Source organism: Pezoporus occidentalis, unplaced genomic scaffold (assembly GCF_034315485.1).
Source record: "Pezoporus occidentalis ecotype Australia unplaced genomic scaffold, CSIRO_AGI_Poc_V1 ctg47, whole genome shotgun sequence".
Classification (NCBI taxonomy): domain Eukaryota; kingdom Metazoa; phylum Chordata; class Aves; order Psittaciformes; family Psittacidae; genus Pezoporus; species Pezoporus occidentalis.
Window position 1 is genome coordinate 269605 of NW_026915802.1, and position 16944 is coordinate 286548.

Below are 16944 nucleotides of genomic sequence, written 5' to 3' on the forward strand. Positions count from 1 at the left end.
TTCCTCTACTACTGAAGCAATGTTTCTTGCAGAGCTCTACAGTGCACTAGAGTCTGAAAAACAGTATTCTGGTCTAGGCCTCTTGCATGCTGTAACAGAGGATGCCTCAGAGAAGCAGGGACTACACAGATGGTCCGTTGATATCTGTTTAGGATGTGCCTTGTGGCAGTGCAGAATAGGGCTTTTTTCACTCTTTCTAACCATTGATCTTTGTTAGAGACAGAAAGTGTGCCGGGATTGTTTTAATCAGCTTTTGTTTGTTCCTGCAAACAACAAAAGGGAACTGTTGGGAGCTGTATTCAGTGTTGGCAGTGAAGATCTCACTTTTTTTTTCCCACTGTCTTCCTCAATTTGCCAGCTAGTAACAGCATATAGAGAACTCCCATCTGCCTTCTCACACAAGTGCCCTGAACCCTTTTGGTAAGCCTGTGCCCAGAAGTGTATTCAATCTGTTACTAACACTGTGTAGATAGCATAGTATGTTGCTGAGTTACAGCTACACCACCTTGTGAAAAGCTATTTTAACTGTATGAAAATTAACTCAGATCCTGTCTCACAAATTTAATTCTCAAAGGTTGCTAGGGAAATGGAAGGCTGGACAGAAAAGCAGAAACTGAAATGTTTAACTTGAAGGATTACTGTACCCATGACATTACCTGTGTCCTTCCTGGTTGGACACCCCAAGACTCTTCTTTCCTGATTATCCATTGCCATTTTGCTTCCTTTCCAAGGAGATGAATGGCTTGGTCCTTCTGCCACCCCTCCCTGTCATTGAGGAGCAGCAGTGAACATGAGCTATAAGACAGACCCATCTCAAGGGGCTTGCCAGGGTTAATCCGTGGGTGGTTCTGACATGCTCCAAGTGCCACATAGGACCGTGAGCTGTGCAAGTGTTCTAGCTCAGCCCTTTGCAGCTCCCTCTCCTTGGTTTTGGATTTTTTTCCCCCTTCACTTGCCCTTCAAGCAGAGGGCAGCAAAGGCAGCCCAGGAGGAACAACGACCAAAGAACAGATTGCAGCTTGTAAACCAAAACCTTCTCAAGGGCTGCTGCTAAAAGATTAGAGAATTCCTACACCAGTTGGTATCTGGATTTCCCCCTCACTCTGCATTGCAGCCACTAAATTTTTGGCCTGTCTGCATGGTAGTGTAGTTGTACCATATATATTTACTCTTTCCTTGGGCAGACCGCAGGGAAGCATGGGCATAGAGAACTGTACAGGGCACAGTAGTGCTGAAGAACCGATCAGAGCTGTGCCTTCGTGATCACACTGATGACAGATCAAGGAAGCCCAGAGAAATGAAAGGGATAAAGCTAAGCATTAAGGAGTGCCTCTATCAGAGCATGTGTGCCCCAGCCAGAACATCACACAGGTTGGTGGGCTCCCTCCACAGACCCACCCTTGCTAACCTCTAGGCAACTGGTGATGGTACAGGAAGGGTTGTTTACAGTTTATTGAGATGTTTGAGATTACATGTTATGGCAGCCTGATGTGAGGTATATGGAAGCGGCCACTGTTGTGAAGGGCTTGATGGAAAAGCTGAATTCTGATCTGACTATGGAGAGCCCTAGGCACAGGCGATGATTAGGACCAGGAATTGGGAGGGGACCAGGAGGAACCTCTGTGGTCTCTAGAACATGACTTTAATTAGTCATGGTTTGGAAAGTCTTAAGAGGCAACCTTCTGAGTCTCATGTGGCATTCAAGCACTGGTACTTTTACCTTTGAGAGTATCTATGGCTGAAAAAGCCCATACTTTTTAGAACAGTGAATTGATTTCTTGCCTGGGCAACTCTGAGCTTTTTATGAGCATCTCCAATGTTCATGGTAAATCAGGAGGTTTTTACCTGTGTGTACAAGTCTGTACTGGCAGACCATATATATATGCAAATGGACATAAGACATTTGTCAGCTGTGGCGGCTACACTGCCCTGGTTTTTAAACAGTATTGTTGGAAGTGTTTTACGTTTGAAGGGAGCTTTATATGAATCTCTCAAAAGGAGATGCCAGAGGTGATGTGTACATGTCTGAAGGACTAGGGCGACACAGGGCACAAAGACACCAGGCACAGTTTGAGGGTACCAAGGAATTGCCATTCTGGGTCTTTCTGGCTGACCTAAATTCTGTCTGTTCCTTTGAAGAGACATTTTGGACAGGGGAAAGATTTTTAGACCGAGTGAGTATGCCACAGCAGTAGCAGTTTAAATACAGCAAACCATCTAACCCTCCAACAAACAACTTGCTTGTGAAAAAAAGAGCATCTTCCCCACCCCCACCCCCAGTATTTGTTTTTTACAATGTTTTTGAGATTACTATTTTTAAAGTCTTGGCAGGTGGGGCCTGGGCCATGTTCAGGTCATCATGCAGAATGCTCCAAAGCAGCTCACAAACCACAACAGACAAGGGGTGTAACAGTCCTCAGGCCCAGTATTCAGGTACCCACAGACATTGCTCCTGCCCTGACCCAGAAACCATTTCGCAGAAACTCCAGGAAGGGGAAAAGAGCTGAATGGAGGCATCAGTCCTTCTGAAAATGGTCTCAGCACCCTCTTTCTTTGTATTTGCCCACCCTCAGCAGGCTGGCTGGGAGCTACAATTTGCTTTTAAAGACCAATAGCCAGGGTCTGAAACTGAACTTACAAGTTTGACAGGCAGAGTTTCAGTTGCAGGACTCCTGGATCACAGCTCTGAGGAAGAAAAGTCTAAGTGTTATTTCTGAGCATTTTTTTCTCTCAGCAGCTTCCCTTCTTGGTGCATTTTCTTTCCCTGAAGAAACTTTCAGGGTTTCCTCCTACAAAGGAAACCCTCAAATCTTCAGGCCATTGGGGAGGGCTGAGGCCCTACTATCGCTAAAGCTAGAACAGAAAACATATCCCCATTTCCATTTCCCCATGCACCTGCTCTTTCTCATTCCCACGCTTTCCCTGCTCAACCACCCAGCACCCAAATCCTCCTCTTCTGCACAAACTGTCCAGCCACTTTGGAGAGTGTGGCCTTTGTATCACCAAAGTAATTCCCAGAAGGAACATGACATCGCCAACAAGACCAAGAAATGTTCCAGAAGAGATCCCTAAGGGCTGCCAGACCCTAAGCCACAGGGTTTGGCACTCAACCCTCAGCATGTGTAGTCTCTGACCCACACAGTTCCTTTTGTGTTAGCCTGGGTGCAGGAGAGTGGGTGCTGACAGTTTCTCTCTTGGCTTTGGGGGGGCCAGAGTGCCTTTCAGCTGCACTTGCAGGATTTCACCACCATGTTGGAGAGCTGCTCCACCTTGGGGGTCCTCCCAACGTAGTACAAGATGGTGAGTGGCTCCAGGTCCTGGGGAACACAGCAAGGAGAAGCTGACGCCTCAGGGTTCAGCGTATTGTATAAGCCCAGCACCTGCAGAAACAAAGTAAATGCAGTGAGACAAAGTTAGGAATACATTTAAGCTGGTTGAAGATAGGAAGCAAAGCCAAGAGGTCTCTAGGTGTTTGGACTACACTCATCAGAGGGTATTTCCCTCAGACAACCAGTACTCCCCTCCTCAATACTTCCTGATTATGGTCTGCCTCTAAAGGGTCTCACTTGCCCTGGCCTGACTCTTAAGACATTTTTTAATTGTAATAGCCTTGCTCTGTGGCTGATGCTTAAGGGTTGAAGAAGTGTAAGTATTGTCTCCTTTCATCTCTAACAGCATGGTGAATAGTGTCACAATTTTTGCTTTTAACAAGGCTGGGTGTAACCAGCCTGGGGCCATGTTGTCTTGGGTTCTGTTAAAGAAACCATAAGAAAGAACATCAATACTGCTTATTTCAACCAACATCTCTAGATATCACTGCATGGATGCCAATCCTCTTGTGTATCTTCAGTTCCTACACAGCTTTGAACTGTCTGATGCTTTCTTCCTCCACTCCATTCTCCGAGTCACTACACTATAAAGCTGGAGCCAGGAGAGTGTCCCATGGGACCTCACTGGATTCCTCCTCCCAGCTGGCCCTAACCCACAGATGATTGTACACTTCAGCCATGTAACCACTACAGAACAGTTGCCATGTTTCTCGCCAGAAGTGGCTACTTCTCAGCAGTAGGCAATTTCTTGGGTTGTGGGGCCAAAACATAATCTCACCTGCACTACTGTGGTCTCATTAGTGCTTATCTGGTATAAACGACAGGGTCTGGTACACTGTCTTTTTAACTACTTTATCTTTGGGGATAAGAAATGTTAAGGAAACATTCTGTTCTATCATCCAGATCCATGTAATCACAGTCATTCTGGGAGCAGCAATCTGGGATGCTGAGCAAAGCACCCCTGGCTGTACTACAGGGGTACCACATGCTCTGGGGCCGCTCTACCCAACAGACAGTAGGTTAAAGAGTGGTGAGAAATCTTTTCACCATGTTTTTCCTAAGTGGTGCCAGCAAGCTGTCAGCAGCTATATTGTTCTAAAGGTTTCTTGGATCATTCAGCTGACCTTAACGCTTGATCGTTTCCTTTCTTGCTCAAGAAAGGAAAGAACATTAGGAACATTCTAAAATCTCCTTTCTCTCACACCGATTCAGTCCAGTTATCTAGTAGAGAGCTTCTCAGGACAACCAGATGGTAAAGCTACATGCCCATTACCCTTTCTAAGCTGTTCATTCCCCTGCTTGGTCTTGTGCTTTAATACCCAGCATCTGTTCGCTCCTTCATTCCCATATATTGTTCCCGCTGATACAGTCCTTGAGTTCCAGTGAGCCTTGCTGCTGTGCAAACTTTCAAGAAAATGTCAGCATCCTTTCTGCAGTATCATCCAGTTATCTGTTCTTCAGCTGAATCTACTTTTCCTAGTAACTTTTTTAGTGAATCCTGAAGCTAAGTTGCTAGTGAGCTGCTGCATTGTCTGGATTGCTGCCTTTTCCCTTCTGTGGACAGCACAGGTTTTTCCTCTGGCTTTTCTTGCCTCAGCAATGGACTGTCTGCTCCTTAGTCTGTCTTCTCCCCATGGTACTTCTCCCATGTCTTGTGTTTTTCTATTGCTTTTATTTTCTTCCACTGCAGACAGTAGCCAGGCTCAGGTAGTGTTCTTCTCAAAGACTGCCTAGTGTACTCGTGTTAAACAGTTATGCCTAGGTTACCTAAGGACATTTGCTTTCTGCCAGGTTTTACCCTTGAATCTCACTGCCTAGTAGGTTTCACCCTGCCGTAGGTCAGATGAGATTTTTTTCAGCTGCCTGTGCAGAAAGGAGAGCTTAAGGCGTAGATATGTTCACTTTTGGACATGGACACAGATTTCCCTTCACTTTCAGGCTACAGCTGCCCCTGTGGTGGCAGATGGCAGCTGTGTGCCATGGCACAACAGTTTTGCATGACAACCTGTCACAGAGTGTAGAAAAATCTTCTCTCCCGTGCAAACTCCAGGAGAAATTTAGGCAGAAGTTAATTACCAGAGTTGATGTTTGATGTGAACAATTCAGTTGATACTCTGGCCATTACCAAGTAAGTACCCTAAAACCATCAGTCGCTATTTCACATCTTATCCAAGAGACAGCATCCTCCTCCTCAACATTTGGCTGGAACCAATGACTCAGTATTGATTCCAAAGGAAGCACATTTTCCCTGCTGAACCACCTAGGCTCTTCTGCAGTTTCCTTGGCCAGTTTTTTACAAGTATTGATCCAAACTGCTTTTGCTGCTTTGAAAAGACCAGGTGTTGATCACCTGGGGAGATAGGGGGAATTAGAGCCACAAATCCTGACAGGATGTACCGTGCTGTGAGTGGTGTCTGCGCTGCGAAGGTATGGACAAGGGCCTGAACAAAAGTTAGCAAAGTAGCCCTTAGGCTCGTGGACCCATTTCCAGCCAAGGTCCTGTCGGAAGTCGATGTACAGAGAACGTACACAGCAGTTCTCCTCCAGGTTCCTGAAACACAGTATTAAAACATAGTGAATCTAAAGAGAGGCTTTATATGCGACTGTATGATGTGGCTTCTTGAGCAGAACTTCTACCAGCAGTGCCCAGTGGGATGTGGTGTTTGCCTCCACCACATGCAGAGCAGCAGCACAGGCAAGCAGTGGCGGGCAGCTCAGCAGCCTGGCACTGTTCATGCCTGCTGGCAGGCAGCTTGACCACTGGCCCAGGGAAGCAGCACCCCACTTGCCCACAGCACCACCTGGCTGCTCCCCGGCACCTGGAGCTAGCAGGGTGCTGCCATGGGTCCCTGCCCAAGATGTGCTCCAGGAAACCACTTGCAAGTTTACTTCAATCCAGTGGCTCAGCCAGAAGCACAAAGCAACTGCTGTGCTGGCCAGCATCCCCTTCTTGGATACCACAAGAAGCAGCTGGCTGAGCTGTGCTCCTCATGTGGCCCCTGTGGCTCCATGGTGACCCACAACCCCCTTGCAGTCCTCTGCCTTTCCCAGTGGCATGAAGTCTCGCCAGGCTTCCCCACCTCAGGTATGGGAGGGACCTCATCACTCCAGGCAGGATTTTCACTTACTGGAAACAGTAGTTGGTATCCAAGGCCCGTTTCTTTCTCTGGCCTCCCAATCCTGGGCTCTCCAGCCGATGTGGGGGTAGCATCATCAAGATGAGGTGGGGATTATGCAAGTCTTTCTGCTTCTTCAGGCGCCCCAAGTCCCCACGGCCATAGTCGTCCTCACTGTCAATGCCTTCAGAGGAAAAGAGGATCCACAAAGAAGAAATCAGTGTGGAAGTGGAGGCTGCAACAAGACTTTTCAGTGCATTTAACATTCTCATGCCTCCCCTTAAACCAGACTGAAAGGGATTCAGGCATCACGTCCACTCACTCTGGGAACTTTTTCCCTCACAGGGACCCCTTTAGTCCTGGTGAATCTGACTGCTGCAGGCCTTAAATAGAGACTTATGGGCCACCTGTTTTACCATTTGCAAACTCATGGTGGGGCCATTAATCCATCCCACTCACTCCTGGCTTCAGTCCCAGGACAGGCAGGAAGATGAATGGTTTAAAGAAGATGTCAGATCATTGGCACTGCGGAACAGCCTCAGAAATGGAGCCTGTGGGGGCCAGTGGCTGCAGCCCAGGGCTGGAAGCCAGGAGGCTGCTAGTTCTTAGGCCATCCAAGCCACTGACTTTCTGGGCCACCTCACAAAGGATGCCTGACTTCCTTGTGTTTCTGTCACCCTCACTGGAAAGCAGAGCCTCCATAGAAATCTGAGAAGGCATCAAGCTGCACTTCCTGGAGAGACGTTGAAATACAAAATTACTCCTTTCTGCAGACACTCCTGCAAACCTACCCAGCCTGCACTTACTTTCTTCCATTTCTAGCCTATGTACAAAATAGGTGTACCCATACATACATACCCAACATGCAAACCCTGATGTGTATGCGTGAAGACAAAAGTTATGCAATGTATAATGCTCAAATATGCAAAGCGAGACATTGTTTTTCAGTTTAGATACTCCAGGCTTTCCCTTCCCTAGAAGCCTCTCGTAACCCAGCTCTTTATCACCTTTGAACTTGATCTCCAAGACTTCGTGCAAATTCTCCAAGATGTCCCCGTTGGGCTGAAAAGTGTGGCAAGGACAGTGTATGCTGATTTCCAGGCCAAGGTTGGACTCTGCAAAGAAGACGACTCCATGAGAAACAGTCTTCCACAGCTGTGACAGCTCCTGGCACAGGGAAGTTTCACTGAGGACACTTACTGTGGTAACTCCTAGACTGCAGATCAATCTCAAATTCAAGGATGCTATCAAGAGTTGGGGACAGAAGCTGCCTTGGAAAGGAAAGAAGAATCTTGTGGCTTTACCTGTGTAAAAAGCCTTGCACTTGCTAAAGGGAGTTTCCTGCACAGGTGAGAAGGGTCCTCCTGGTTATGTTTTTTAGGCTATTTAGCATCCAAAAGCATTTGTGAGCTTCAAGGAGTTCCATTGGAACACAAGTATTTTGAAGAGCTGGCTTGCAGTGTCTGTGTTAAAGCAGTTTTGCCATCCTCAGTACCTGTACTCTCTGGCTTCTGGTTAGTGTCTGAAGGAGATGTGAAAATGAGCGGGTTGGATATGGACAAGTAATTTCACTGGAAGCATTCTTCTCAGCAGCTGCAGCCTCCTGTTTTGTTGAACTGCTAGCGGTCTAAGTCACACACACTTTCCAGAGGCAAGTCTATTTTCATAATAACTTCCTGGATCAGTCATGCTGTGTGGGCCTGACTAAGGGAACATAAGACTCTTATGAAAGCTTCTTTTTTATGTTGTGCCATGAATTAAAACATCTGGCTCCCCAGGGCATTGACGAGGTGCCTAGCACCTTTTTTCTCAAGCACTGTATACTCTGTGATGTCTTGTCAGCTAGCGTGCCTGCCCAGAGCTCACTGCAGTTCCAGCCCTGAACTCTAGCCATTGGGACACAACTTAGACTGCTTGAAAAAGGAGGAGCTTACAAGCTCACATCTTACCCTTCCAGGGAGCAGCTGCTTGCCAGCACCTGCATTCCAGTTTGCAGTGGCACCTCGCTTCTATCTGCAAGGCCAGTCCAGCTGTGAGTCATGGTGCCTAAGCTCCAGCTGTAAATGGGGTCAGTGTTCTTGGGGGGAGCTGCCCTGTAAGTATCTGTTGGGCTGCCCAGTGGTGTTAGAGGTATGTTCTCTGCAGTGCTAAAATCTCCATCTGTCTAGGTGTGTCAGGCTCTGGTATTTCCTCACCTTTATATATGACTAGCTGTAAACAGCTAAAGAAACTGGGATTCTTGCCCTTTTTTTCCCTATTAGATTTGCTTTATTCCACATGAAAATTAAACCAGAGCAAGTCTAATTTTTTATGTATTACAGATCATAGTTTAGACAAGCAGAGGGGTCCCCTCTGGGCTTAGAACTGAAAAACAAAAAGAAGTTCCAGCACGTCTCGGTGAAAACAATTTCCTCCTCCAGAGGATGAATCCTCATTCTGACTCAGCCCACAGGGCCACACAGTGGGGACTCCAGGACAGAGTTGGTAATCTAGCAAACGTCACGCACTGAGGTGGCTCTCTGGGGAAGGTTTATTCTCAGACTGAAAGGAGCTGCTTTCTATGTGAACCAAGCTCCTGCAGAAGGGGGAGCAGAGCAATATTCCTGTCAATGCTGATCCACATTTCTATGGATGCCTTAACAAACGGTCCAGCTAAGACCCCTACCTCTGTGCAGAAGCCACTCACGCACAGTCTCGGTGACATCGAAGGACAGCCACTCAGGGGAGCCCCGCGTCTGTACATTTCTGCCACTGAGGTAGCGCTGCTTTGCTATGTGCTCATCCGGCCGAAGGATCTGCGTGAAAAGGAGTGGTAGAGAGAATCAGCCAGTGTCGCGCATATGGAAGGTACAGCCTTGGGTCTTTAGTTTTTCCACAGCTTGCTAAAACCTAATTCAGAAGATTGGTCCTGACAAATGAGACACCAGGAATACACTGGCACAGGTGAGAGGCCATACTTCAGAACCAATCTGGACTCCAGAGTTGCCCAGCAGTGGGCAATACAGCATCTTGCCGCAGGCCCAGCACGCCTACTGAGTCCTACACTGTGGTGTTTTCATGTGTCCTACACTCTTCAACTCCTATCAAACCACACCCGTGTTGATCAGGTTTGGAGGCCTGTCCCCCTCCTCTGACATCTCTTCCTGCTTCCAAACAGCCACAGCCTGTGCAAAGTGTTCCTTCCTGCAGAACCCCAAGTTCACTGCACAGAGCACTGAACCTATGGAGAAGCTCTGGATTGCCTCTTTGTCAGTTGTGTCATCTGGCGGAGAATTGCTCTGACCTTTGAAGCTGAATTCCAGGAAGCCCTCAAAAGCTACCAGCCGTAAGGCAATTATAGCTGTGCTTTTACTGCAAAGCAGGCAGACATTAGCCTGTGGGAATGTGCCAGGGAATGCACCACCTGGATGTTGGGACTGTACCAGTTAGCTGGGTGGTCCAGGCCAACCTAAGACCACTTTGAAACCTGAATCAGACCTTATTCTGCTAGGGGAGCCCATGGATTCAAACCAATCTCCAGATAAGTACTGGTGCCATGAATGGTGCCCCTGAGGAGCTGCTGCTGAAGGAACTTTGAAAACAAGCATTGTTTTTGCAGTAAATCAGTGACAAGACAGCGAGCTCCACCCGTTGGATTAGCACCAACTGTACTGCAACAGTCAAAGGAACAAAACTGCCAAGGGACCTACGCAGCAGATGTGACACAAAGGTCAGGACTGCTCCAGTGGTGAGGGGTTCCGCTTCCAACCCCCATCTCAGTGCAGCAAAAGCTGCAGTGGGTCCCATGCCAGAGTGCCCAGAGCAGCCAGCCAATGTGAGTGGGGAAAGGACAGCATCACACTGTAAAAGGAAAGAAAGGTGACTGTATCACTGCATATACTGGAAGAAGCCTGGGGTACGGCATGCAGTCTCTCCTGTCTTCTGTGGCCCTGCACATATCAACTGAGGCAGGCATAAAGGAGCCCCTACAATGGGCTCAGGCACAAGGGAAGGTGAGAAGAATACTCACCTGGAACAGCTCAATGCGCTGCTCACTGCGTTTGGAACTCAGGTTGGGCACACGCAGCACCCGAAACTCGGCCCGGAACAAGTTGGTGCTGTTCTTCTCTGCCGAGGACACATTAAAACGGAACACGTTGGAGGTGACACCTTTTGGACAAATGCCCAACTCATCTAGGAGAAAGAAACATGGAAGGACTGAGAACCATAGGTCATAGGGCAGGATCTCAAATATTTAAACAATATTTGCAGCTAGTGGGGCCCATTTGTATCAGGGATGATGGCATGACTGATCATCCTGGAAACATGAAGCCAGGGTGATCCCATTGCCATTGAATTCTAGTTTTACAAACCCTGTCATTGTCTCCTATAGTGAAAGCCAGCCAAGTGTCCACAAAGCATGAGGTATGGAAGATATTTCAGGGCAGTGACTATTGAGTGTGTCCTGAAAGAACTGAGTTTTAAAATCAGTTCTAACTCATAACCGGGAGAAGGAATTCATGAATAGTACTAGATACAGAGTTCTTCAAGGACAGAGTAACAGTGCTGAGAGGCCTGTGGAGATCGGACACATGAACAGGAAATGTTCTGTGTGTCGATGTATGCCATCTGTGAAAATACATTTCACAGATGCCCCAGAAAAGCGCAGGTAAAAGCTATGAGGTCCAAAACGGAGTCTTCAAGAGAAAATAAGCTTCTCTTCAATGGGACCATTTTGGTCCCATGGAAAAATCTTTGTTGTTCCTCTCCTATTGACCTCTGTTAGTCTTCCAAGGCTCTAGCATCATTAAGACTTCCTGCAGACAAGACACAGCAGTTCCTGCTCTACGCCCACATGCAGGTTTGTTTGCAGCCCTCTCTTATGAGCTCTGTTGTTCAGTGCTACATGAGGCTCCTGTCAGCTGATAGTTGGTTTTTTAACAAAAAAACCAAAAAACTATCCCATTCTCAGCCACAGCTCCAGCTGGTGACAAATAGGCTAGAAACCCCAACTGAAGCAACCTTCCAGCTGATTCCTGAAGCTGGCCCCTCTCTACACAAACACTACTGTCTCTCCGGGGAAACAGCACCTGAGCACTAAGGTTCATGTCCCACGCCAGGTTCTGGCTCGAGCAACACTGATGCACTTCCAGAGTCATGTCCATGAAGATGAAGGTTGCTTTCTTGCGCTAAACTCAGATGCAGCAAGCAAGACGCTAACAGTTTACAAAGACATATTCTTTGGGAGCTAAAGTTTTACTCAGTAAGCTAAAGCTCACACTGGGCTTTAACTGGAGCTGGGGGATGGGGATTGTCATCTGTACCACTGAATGAACAGCTTCCCATACAGGAAAGTCTCTGGCTGCTATTGAAGAGATGGATGTTCAGCAGTCCCACGAGACCAGACCCCACTGCAGCCACGAGCTGACACGCTCAGCTCAACAACCCTGCAGTGCGAAGAGTACACCGAGCCATGTGAGGATGCCCACTGTGGGGACTCCACTGCTGTGACCAGTTCTAAGTTTTATGCCACAGAAAAGCATAGTAGAAAACCCAAACTCTGATCTCATTAACTGCCCAAAGGCTTCCTAGCTGAAGCCTAACACTGGTAACTGTTCTGCATCCTAGACTTAGGTAGATGCTGTAATACCCCCCCTTAAGCTGTTTTGCAGTCCTAGCCGTATTAATAGTGCTGCTAATAGCCTGCCCTTCCATTTCATACCTGGCTGCCTGTCCATGAGGGATGTGCCGGTAACACCTTAAATCAGAAATGCCTCTCTAGATCAGACCAGTGGTCAGCCTAGCCCAGTATCTGTTTGCAGCAGTAGTGCTTTATCTGACAATCTGTTCAGAGGCTGCAGATCCAGTCCCACACCACAGTGCAGATGAGAGACAAAATAAATTTTTTCTTATCCTTACAATTTATGGCTGTTAGGCAGCCATGGTGGTTAAGAGATTACTGTATCTGCTGTATTTTCCCTGCTGTCCCCATATTGCCTTCTTCCTACCTACTTCACCAGCAAGGTGCCGGTGTCTTGGTAGACCTTCCTAGTGGGAACAGTAACAGCTGTCTTCCCTAAGAAGTTTCATGTTCCCTTCATACCCTGGGAACAAGCCCTTTGTGATGGGGAGATGTGTTTCATTCTGTGTTTCACTGTGAACACTGTGCGGTTGGTGCCTGCTTCTCGCAGCAGTGTCCAGGATACAGGTTGCACACCCAGGAAGCTGACTGCTTTGGGGCAGAGTACTTTCTGCAAGAGGGCACACACAAAGAAGGCGAGGGGATTTTTTCAGGGAACTTGGTCCAGTCCCAACTCCGGTGTGTTAATCACGCTGGAATCCGGACGTGCCCACCTTCCACCTACCAGCATGGAGCAAAGCCTGCAGGCTCTTCCGGTTAACATCACTCAGCAGCAGTAACCGAGCCTGGAGACAGGGAATCTGTGACACCCTGTGTACCCATGCCAGGCTGTGTCTCACACAACAGGATGTATCCTCACCATCAGACTCTGCTATTAGTGTGGAACCTAGACAGCCCAGAGCCGTTGACTGCATGAACGATGAGACCAGTAGCCTCTTAGTGTGGACAACGTATTACAGAAAGCAGGTTCGTTTGGAACCTTCCCTTTTCCTACCAGTGCTTCCAGTGAGGTGCACCTTCTCCACGTGCTGCCCATCCTACACAGCTGCTGTTCCTGGCAAGCCCCAAGAAGGCTGACGGCTGTGCCATCAGAGTTTGATGTCAAGGAAGAGCAGGCTGTCTGTGAGCAGGTACTGCTTCACTCTATAGTACACCACTGCTACTTCAAGGTGTTCCATGCCAAAGCTGAGGAACTTTGGATTAAAAAATATTGATTCTTCTGGAACTTTGCAGGTGGCAGGTTTGGAGGGAAGAGATGCTTGGCCCCAGTGACCAGGCTTTGATTGCCTTGGGGCTCAAGCTGGCTTGGAAAATGGCATCCGTTTTTCCTCAGGAAGGTCAGCAAAGCCATTTGAGGGACCACTGCAGATGCTCTCCGAATTTGAATCTAACCAAATCAGTGCTTAAGGGGGTCTGAACCCCCATGACTTTTAGGAGGACCTTGAACTGAATGGCTGGTCAAGACAGAGTTATCTCTGAAAGAAAGTCCCCTGTAATACAGGAAATGAGCCTGATAGGCACAGCAGGAAACCCATTCTGTAAGTCACCCAACAGCTCAAAGTAGGGATGGGGAACCTGCTCCTGAATATCCTTCCTTCCTAGGATGGGGCTCTCCATGCTGCTATTTTTGTTCCTCAGCTCTCCTGACATTTGGGACTGAAGTCTTTGAGAAGGATGAGTTATCTGCACCAGCGAGCTGCTTGACTAATAGTTTGGAGCTAGAACAGTTCGTGTGTATGCGAGTGTGCGTGCACACACGCTTCAGACTTGTCTGTCTCATCCTCGCAGTTCCCTCAATGGAGCAGTCCTCCCCTTCCCCCCAGAGGAGGCTGCCCCTGGCTCAGTGCGTGCTCTGAGATCACCATCTGGCACAGGGACAGAGCCATGGGAAAGTTGAACATCGGCCACTTCTGAAGACACGGGGCCAGATTCAACTGTGGTGCAAGCGATGAAACTCCCCAGGTTTCAAAAAGAGCGCATCTCCTGACACCACAGACTGTCTGCAGTGCGTCTCTCCCGCTGTGACCCAACTTCAAAGTTTCCTCTTTCTCTGGCGGTAGCATCTGTGCTGCCCACTCCCAGGAATTCAACCTCAGCACTACTTGGTCTTTTGAACACGCTGCTCAGCACCTTGCCCCAGTGTCCTACAGGGACAGGTTCATTCATTTCCATAGGAATCTTTCCCAGCCCACAGTCCGTCCTCACTGTTCCTTCTCATGCACCACATCTTCATTCCTCTTCCCCCTCTGCTTTATCCAAATCCACTCCTCTGACTTCATTTCCCACTGCTGTGCTTTCCCCGCTTCCTTCCCCAGAACACAGAGTTTCATAGTGAGGCTGTGCTATTTTTCACAGACATTTGGTTTCCCCATATATTTTTAGAATTTCCCAAACGACACTTCAGTAGGTCAAAAATGCTGAAATACGGGTAAGCTGCTGTACTCCGTGCACCTTCTGTTCCTTGGGTCTCGGCGTCTCCTGAGCTAAGAGCTAATCATATAACCATATGGAGTGCAGTCTGCTAGAGATTAAGTGAAATTTGTTGCATTACCACACTGTAACTCTTATTCCAGTTCATCGTATGTCAAGATTAACATAAACCTGGCAGAGTAAATGCATTCTGAGGCTGCCTGCATCAAGTCACAGCTCCTCCCCAGAACTGCTAGCATTCAAATCTTGTCCACAAGACTGCACTACATCACAGGAGGACACCCCAGATAGTGGTATGACTGCATGCCTGCCAACATCTTCCAACCCTAAGCAAAGACTGAAAGGTTTGCTTCTGCCTACATGTGCTCAGCATCTGCAGTCTGCTTGGGGTTCATGTCTGCTCTGTCTCTGCATCTGCATCTGCTCAGCTTTTGCACCTGAATCTGTTTAGCGTCCGCATCTGGGCCTGCTCATCATCTGTTCCACACCTGCTCAACATCTGCCATGTTTCCTTAGTGCCTGTGTTCTCTTGGGGGTCCCCTTGGCATCACTGTCTGCTCTGCACCTGCTCAGCATCCCCGTTATCTTCTACTCACTCTGAAGCCTCACACTAGCCGAGTAACACTCTTGACAGTGTAACTCGTCAGCAGCCTCGTCAGCTGGTCGTGTCCCTCCCCCCACCACTACGGACAGTGCAAGTGCTGCAGAGACAGAGCAAGTTGCCGGTATCTCTGCGGCAGGAGCTGAAGCTTCAGCAGGGAGGAGGCCGTGTCTACCTGCCCGTCACCAAACACGAGACCCGCACCTTCTCCCAGCCCAGTGCGCAGCGTTCACTCCACACTCAAGCTGCATCCCACCGCCGCACCCCGCACACATCCGGACTCCACACACTGGCTGGCCCCACCGCTCCCGCCTGAGGCCTGGGCCGATGCTGTCCCCGGACCCGCAACCTGCGCAGGGGCAGCTCCCGCCCCCAGCCCCGCGCCGTCCTGCCGGTGCTCCGCGCCCGCCGCCCCGGGGGTCCCCCACCTGGCACGGGCAGCGCCGCGCACCCCCCGTCCGCGCTTGCCCCCGTGGGGAGGCGGAGAAGTCCCCCGTCCCCCCCCCAGCCCTCTCCCTTCTTCGCACTCCCGCCCCGCCGGGAACGCGGCCCCTCCCGCGGGGGCCCGGCGCCCCTCGGCCCCCCCTCCTCCGCGGCCGGGATCCCGGGCAGGCTGCCTCGCGGGCGCGGCACCCCGGCCAGCGCGGGGGTAGCCCAGCACTTACTGTGCTCGGGGAGGCCCTGGATCATGTCAAATTTATGGATCTCTTTGGCATAGTATTCGGATTCGGTGTTGTCCTGCGAGCAGCTCTCCTCCTTCTCCTCCTCCATCTCTTCTAGCAGCTCCCGAGTGCTGTTATAGAGGGCCAAGATCTGGTAGGGCACATGGGCCGGCCCCACGGTCTCCGGGGGACTGGTGAGCCGCAGCTTGCTCAGGATCTGGCCCCGGATGGCTTCAACCCTCTTTTTCTTGATGTGGTCCAGATCCAAGGTGGTGCAGGAGGACAGCGAGAGGCTCACAGTGGCAAAGCTCAGCAGGCAGAGCAGCACCAGAGCCCTTTGCACGCACATCTTCATGTGTGAGGGGGCGGCAGCGGGGGCCCCCGGGAGAGGCCCCCGGGCGGCGGCGAGCGGGCGCGGGGGACCGGGCGGTGTGCTGGCAGCAGCCTCCCCAGATCCCGCAGGCTGAGGTTTGGCGAGGAGGTGCATGAACTCACTGCGCCGTGCGCGACTCAGGACTTCCAAGAAGAGCTGGCAGCGCTCCGCAAGGAGAAGCGGCAGGCGCCGTGCCTCGCCGCGCCGGGCTCCTTCCCCATGCACCGCCCCGCGTCCCGCGGAGCCGGGGGCGCCCCGCCGCCGCACGTGTCAGCGGCCCGCACCGCCCCGCCGCCGCGGGGGGAGCGCCGCGCCCGCCCCTCTCGCTGCACCATTCATCCCCCCGCCGGGCCCCGTGTCCTACATCGCCTGGTGCCTGACCCCTCGGCCGGGAGAGCGGCACCGCGGCGCTCCCCGCACAGCCGGGAGCAGCTCCGCCGGGCCGCCCGCTGTGCCCCGGCCGCGCACCGCACCGAAACGGAACGCGCCGCTCCGCCCCTCCCCTCCCGTGCACACTGCGTCTCCCGCGGCCTCGCCGCTTAAATTTTATACCTCCCTCCCATGACGTCCCCGGGACGGGGCTCGGACGAGGGAGGGAGCTCGAAGCCCGCCCTTCGCCCGCAGTACCGCGCGGATGGCTTCGGCAGCAGCGCACCCACCGCCGCCCGCCCTCCTCCTCCTCCGCCGCCGCTACCTCCCGCTCCCCCCTGCAGGGCCCCGGCGGCGCCGGGTCCTCGCGCCCCGGGGTCGGGCCCCTCCGCTGCGGGGCGGCCTCTCGCCTCCTCCGACGTGGCCTCCTCACGGTCGCCGCGG

The 16944-nt window shown here is 50.7% G+C and overlaps 1 protein-coding gene across 1 annotated transcript; it reads right to left on the minus strand.

Moving 5' to 3' along the window:
* Nucleotides 1-1437: 1437 nt before the first annotated feature.
* Nucleotides 1438-16575, minus strand: TGFB3 (transforming growth factor beta 3). The gene is given in 8 exon segments (XM_062636088.1): nucleotides 1438-3380; nucleotides 5727-5880; nucleotides 6458-6629; nucleotides 7453-7560; nucleotides 9111-9240; nucleotides 10455-10618; nucleotides 15762-16388; nucleotides 16391-16575. Coding segments are annotated over 8 exon segments (1590 nt in total). The 5' UTR covers nucleotides 16467-16575; the 3' UTR covers nucleotides 1438-3221.
* Nucleotides 16576-16944: the final 369 nt, after the last annotated feature.